At 44.1% G+C, this 6611-nt stretch overlaps 1 protein-coding gene across 1 annotated transcript in view; it reads left to right on the top strand.

Moving 5' to 3' along the window:
• Positions 1-4650, top strand: part of LOC117412282 (DCC-interacting protein 13-alpha) — a 35335-nt gene extending 30685 nt beyond the window's left edge. The window contains exons 18-22 of the mRNA XM_058988915.1: positions 7-43; positions 1656-1802; positions 2538-2588; positions 2940-3029; positions 4049-4650. Coding sequence (XP_058844898.1) covers positions 7-43; positions 1656-1802; positions 2538-2588; positions 2940-3029; positions 4049-4198 — 475 coding nt within the window. The 3' untranslated portion in view covers positions 4199-4650. The remainder of the gene's footprint in view (positions 1-6; positions 44-1655; positions 1803-2537; positions 2589-2939; positions 3030-4048) is intronic.
• The last annotated feature ends 1961 nt before the right edge of the window (positions 4651-6611 follow it).

Below are 6611 nucleotides of genomic sequence, written 5' to 3' on the forward strand. Positions count from 1 at the left end.
CTGCAGGCTGATCGACCCGCAGACTCAGGTCACCAGGCTGAGGGTGAGTGCTTGCTTTCTGCTTGTCCTGGATAACGAGGGGTCTGGAAATCACCAATACACAATAAGAGCAGTACATCAAACTTCGCTTTTAGCTGTTAAACATTGAGAACACCACTGTGTATCCTACAAACACTGCCAGCACTGTAGACCTGAGACAACTGCCCAGTCCATGTTGACTTCCCAGTGGTCCGTGGTGCAGTTTAGTAGATTCTTTGCAATAGGTACAGCGTTCACTGAGAGTCTCGTCTGTGCTGTGATTTGATTTGAGCACTTCTCAGGCTGCCTCGATCAGAACTCCAGAGCAGGACTGGTCTGCAAAACCAGAATGAAAGAACCGCTCAATTCACTTTTCGGATGGTATAACATTTCTTTTAAAAGCCTGAATATTTAAAAACAATTATCAGAAAAAGAGAATAAACACTGACATGAGACCAGACTGCAGTGTCCATACACAACAATACCACAGCACTGACATGAGACCAGACTGCAGTGTCCATACACAACAATACCACAGCACTGACATGAGACCAGACTGCAGTGTCCATACACAACAATACCACAGCACTGACATGAGACCAGACTGCAGTGTCCATACACAACAATACCACAGCACTGACATGAGACCAGACTGCAGTGTCCATACACAACAATACCACAGCACTGACATGAGATCAGACTGCAGTGTCCATACACAACAATACCACAGCACTGACATGAGACCAGACTTCAGTGTCCATACACAACAATACCACAGCACTGACATGAGACCAGACTGCAGTGTTCATGCACAACAATACCACAGCACTGACATGAGACCAGACTGCAGTGTCCATACACAACAATACCACAGCACTGACATGAGACCAGACTTCAGTGTCCATACACAACAATACCACAGCACTGACATGAGACCAGACTGCAGTGTTCATGCACAACAATACCACAGCACTGACATGAGACCAGACTGCAGTGTTCATGCACAACACTGACATGAGACCAGACTGCAGTGTCCATACACAGCACTGACATGAGACCAGACTGCAGTGTTCATGCACAACACTGACATGAGACCAGACTGCAGTGTTCATGCACAACACTGACATGAGACCAGACTGCAGTGTTCATGCACAACACTGACATGAGACCAGACTGCAGTGTTCATACACAGCAATACCATGTGAAATGTTTGTGCTGGTATAACGCTGTCTGTCTCTCCCCTGCATGCTGTTTGTGCTGGTCAGTCAGTCTGGTATAACGCTGTCTGTCTCTCCTCTGCACGCTGTTTGTGCTGGTCAGTCAGTCTGGTATAACGCTGTCTGTCTCTCCCCTGCATGCTGTTTGTGCTGGTCAGTCAGTCTGGTATAACGCTGTCTGTCTCCTCTGCACGCTGTTTGTGCTGGTCAGTCAGTCTGGTATAACGCTGTCTGTCTCTCCCCTGCATGCTGTTTGTGCTGGTCAGTCAGTCTGGTATAACGCTGTCTGTCTCTCCCCTGCATGCTGTTTGTGCTGGTCAGTCAGTCTGGTATAACGCTGTCTGTCTCCTCTGCACGCTGTTTGTGCTGGTCAGTCAGTCTGGTGTAACGCTGTCTGTCTCTCCCCTGCACACTGTGCAGTTTCCTCTCTCCAGCGTGGTTCTGTGCGCCTCTCACCAGGAGAACAAGCGCCTCTTGGGTTTCGTGCTGCAGTGCTCAGGGAGCCGAGCGGAGGGCAGGCCAGTGTCTGTGTGCTACGTGTTCGAGTCCAACAACGAGGGAGAGAAGGTACCATGCAAACACACCACCGCTGCAGGACCCTGTGCTTGTTTATCTCTGGACACCTTCCTGTGCAGCCAGTTCAAACAATCTCTGAACTGAGACCCCCATATACCCCGTACTAATATATTATATTATAGAAGCACGTCTTGGGGTAGAATTTCAACATTAAACCGTTTGTATTAGTCTTAATAGAGTTCATACCTCTCTACAGCAGCAGTGTCCATCCTGTGATCGGATCACATTTCCTTTTGCTTTTCTGACCGTACACTGCTGTGTCGCAGAGGGTGCTGCTTCTTACTAACATAAAGACACTTGACTGATATAACCTGTATTATAAGCAGCTGCTCTTGCAATCCTGCGGTGTGTCTGTAAAGCTGGCACTCTGAATGTCAGTGACACAGCACTCCAAACATTTATACCACAACACGCTCTATAGAAACAGATTCTTTACGTTAATATCAGCTGTCATCAAAGCATCGTAACAGACGTATCAGTATAGTAATCATTGCAACAGTAATTGCAATGATCACTGAAATCATCGTACAAAGGGTCAGTAAAATGCAATTTGAGGGTATTTAATATGAGTGGGGTCTATACCTTGTTAAACTGCTTGCATGAGTTTTTAACCTCGAACAGGATTTTATTGTGTGCTTTGTAATTTTATGAAAACGTGTGATCTTTCTTGTAGAGGAGTATGAAGTGTGTCATGTTGTTTAGTCAGCAGTTCTCTTTTATTTTCAGATCTGTGATAGTGTCGGGCTGGCGAAGCAGATCGCCTTCCATTCAGACATGGTAAGAAGAACAATAAAAGGCAGTTTTCTGCAAAATCATTTTTTATTTCAATACATATCAAATGCAGGATTTGCATGGGCAGAAACTGTTTTTACTGCAGATGTGTTCAGGTTGTTAAAAGGTACTTCCTAGATACAGTTACAAACTACCTTGTCTCACGAACTCGAGGAATCAGTATCATAGAGTATTATTGAAGGGGCAGCTTAGGAAAATAAGAACATAAGAATTCGGCCCATAAGTGCTCGCCCAGTTCCTAGTAAGTGATTAAACCCAGATCTTCAGAAGTGGTCTGGTTCCTGGTCGCTGCTTTATCCCGGACTCCCCCTGAACTCAGTGTTTGACCTGATTTAGGATCGCAGAGCGACAGTGAAGCAGAAGGAGCTGGACAAGGAGAAGGAGAGGCAGCAGGAGGAGATCAGCAAACAAAAACAGATTGAGAAGGTATGAATGAACCAGGGGCAGCAACGCCACCAGCCCAGAGCACAGGGCGCTTCCTGGGGGAATGAGAGAGAAATGCATTGTCACTGTTATTGCATTGAATTGAACTCTTTCAGCTATATCTAATGCATTAGTTTTAGTGTCTTATTGGAATAAAGTCCTGCTTACAATACCCAAGACTACACCTGGTTAACTGCTCAGCTGTTTTGTGTGCAATTATTTGTCCTAGACTAGGCTAGCCCTCTGCTGTGTTAGTGGAAGTATTTTTCCTAGACTAGGCTAGCACTCTGCTGTGTTGGTGGTGATATTCTTCCTAGACTAGACTAGCACTCTTCTGTGTTAGTGGAGGTGTTTTTCCTAGATTGTACGTGCACTCTGCTATTTCTAGTGGAGTTTTCTTCCCTCCATCTTTGAGTTTGTATTGTTTAAAGAGTTAGAAATGCTTTTCTGAGGGGGGCTCCCGAGTGGCGCTCCGCGTGGAGTGCAGGATGCGCTCTATAGCCTGGACGTCGCCGGTTCGAGTCCAGGCTATTCCACAGCCGACCGTGGACGGGAGTTCCCAGGGGGCTGCGCACAATTGGCCGAGTGTCGTCTGGGGGGAGGGAGGGTTTAGGTCGGCCAGGGTGTCCTCGGCTCACCGCGCACCAGCGACCCCTGTAGTCTGGTTGGGCGCCTGCGGGCTTGCCTGAGAGCTGCGTTGTCCTCCGACGCTGTAGCTCTTGGGTGGCTGCATGGTGAGTCTGCAGTGTGAAAGTGGTCGGCTGACGGCACACGCTTCGGAGGACAGTGTGTGTTCGTCTTAGCCCTCCCGAGTCAGCGCAGGGGTGGTAGCAGTGAGCTGAGCCTAAAAAATAATTGGCCATTCCAAATTGGGAGAAAATAATAAAAAATAATTGGCGACAACTAAATTTATAAACAAAAAAAAAACAAAAAAAAACAAGAAATGCTTTTCTGCACATGATATTTTGCTCTCAATCCGGTTTTGCCTACGAGGGTGAAGGATGCTGAATGGTTTGTTTCAGGACTTGGAGGAGCAGAGCCGCTTGATAGCAGCGTCCAGTCGCCCAAACCAGGCCGGGGGCGAGGCGCAGGTATTGGTTCTCAGCAACAGCCAATCAGAAGACAGCGATACGGGAGAGGAGGGCAAGAAGAAGGGTGAATCAGAGGCCTGACACTGCGAAGAGTCAAGAACCGAAAAAACAAACCAACGATGCAACATGTCCAAACAACACAGTGAACGCTGCTTTTAAAGCTCTTCATGTCTTTATGGAAGGTTTTTATTATATTGGGGACTTTTACTATAAAAAAAAACAATCATGGTATTTCGTACTGGTATGGCTAAACATAATAAACTGACGCTGGCGCCTGCGCTGGCTGGACCTGTCCCCAGGTAGACAGGTTCACGGCTATTTGTATAAAGTCAGTATTTTATACACGCTTCTTTATTGAGACAATGTTTAAATCTTAACTTTTAATGACATTGTTTTTAACCTGTATAAATATATAGCACTGAAACCACACTGTACTAGAAAACAGTCTCATCATTATGCATTTGAACAGCATGAGCAGATACATGATGCATCTGTGCTTGTGCAGCTTTCAATTTCAGTCATTTTTAATTCTGTGATTCTGTTTTGTCAATTTATACTATTCTATACTGTAATCAGTAAGGGAGCAGTGAGGATTTCAGCAGGGATTCAGTACGGAGCAGTGAGGATCTCAGCAGGGATTCAGTAAGGGAGCAGTGAGGATCTCAGCAGGGATTCAGTAAGGGAGCAGTGAGGATCTCAGCAGGGATTCAGTAAGGGAGCAGTGAGGATCTCAGCAGGGATTCACTAAGGAGCAGTGAGGATCTCAGCAGGGATTCAGTAAGGGAGCAGTGAGGATTTCAGCAGGGATTCAGTAAGGAGCAGTGAGGATCTCAGCAGGGATTCAGTAAGGAGCAGTGAGGATCTCAGCAGGGATTCAGTAAGGGAGCAGTGAGGATCTCAGCAGGGATTCAGTAAGGAGCAGTGAGGATCTCAGCAGGGATTCAGTAAGGAGCAGTGAGGATCTCAGCAGGGATTCAGTAAGGAGCAGTGAGGATCTCAGCAGGGATTCAGTAAGGGAGCAGTGAGGATCTCGGCAGGGATTCAGTAAGGGAGCAGTGAGGATCTCAGCAGGGATTCAGTAAGGGAGCAGTGAGGATCTCAGCAGGGATTCAGTAAGGGAGACCGTTTCTAGTGGATATTCCTTTGTGCTGATGCCCAAGCAAACTTGACAAGCCTCAAGCACACTGCAGAAAAAGAGCTTCCATGTGTTTACAACACGCATCACAAATGAATTGCACTACTAGTGATTTCAAGTGGTACTGCGGCTGGAGGACAAAGATTAAGCAAGGTCAATGTGGGAGAAAACCTGTACAAACCAGTAAGGATAATGAAAAGAAACAGGAATTCCTCTGAAAATCTGTGACAACCGAAAACAAAGAACCCTAAGCATAGGTAAGCATCGTAAAGCACAGAAAGGCATGGCAAAGCGTATTAACAAACTATGGCAAATGCGTAGTATAGCCATGGGAAAAATGAGGAGAAAACTGCTAAATGACTGTAGTAAACTTTTAAACAGGATGTGCCGCAGAGTTTACCTTGCAGACAGTCCTAGAAAATGAAGAGAAAATGGTTAGAAGAGCAGCTGTATTAAACCACACACACTGTGCGCTCTGCATTGTACATCTGCGGCCCAGCTGTCATTTCAGTGTTTGAAAATAAAACCTGTGTTTTTAATATAACAATTTTATATATAAAATTAAAAATGTTCATCATGTTTTTTAACCACCCAACTGCCCATTTATTTTAGCAATTTCCATGTTAAGAATGCCTTATTTTTTTTTCATTCTTAGCCCTCAAATAAGCAATTTTTGCTATTTTTTTTTAAACACACTTTTTTTATTGTGATTATGATAAACAGAAATACATTGTTTCAATAGAACTTAAATAACAAAATAACAACGATGTGTTTACAATTGTAGCATTATAATATAGATCACAACATAACATCATTTTTTTTTTCCAATGGCAGCATTATATAAGTATAAATAACATAATTTTTTCCAATGGCAGCATTATAATAACATTATAATACTTGTGCAGGCATATCACATTTTAGAAATTATTTTTAGTGTGATAGATTTCAAAGCAGATGCACTTCAAACCCTCATCAATGCTAACGTCTTTATCTAGCACATATACATCAGAAAACTTTGAAAAACAAATTTTCAATCACGTCATATACAGTATCTTCCCCAGTTTCAAGCACGGTGTATAGTGCTGTCATATGAATCAATAAATAAATAGGTTGTTTTGACCAGTACCAAACCTGACAAGACATCCTTACAACCTGTAACACCTACAAATAAATAAAGAAATCTCCTCGTTTTATTCTCTGTTGATACACAGGCATCCATTTTTCACTCTCAGCTGTGTATGTACAGATGACCCAGTCTGTCAAGCACATTTCTTAGAGACTGCTGCCATCTGCCAGTAAAAAACAAAACTGCATACACTTTTACAATAAAGATTTCTTATTTTTTCATTGAAGCATGTT

The sequence above is a fragment of the Acipenser ruthenus genome, chromosome 16 (assembly GCF_902713425.1).
Source record: "Acipenser ruthenus chromosome 16, fAciRut3.2 maternal haplotype, whole genome shotgun sequence".
In the NCBI taxonomy this organism is placed as follows: Eukaryota; Metazoa; Chordata; class Actinopteri; order Acipenseriformes; family Acipenseridae; genus Acipenser; species Acipenser ruthenus.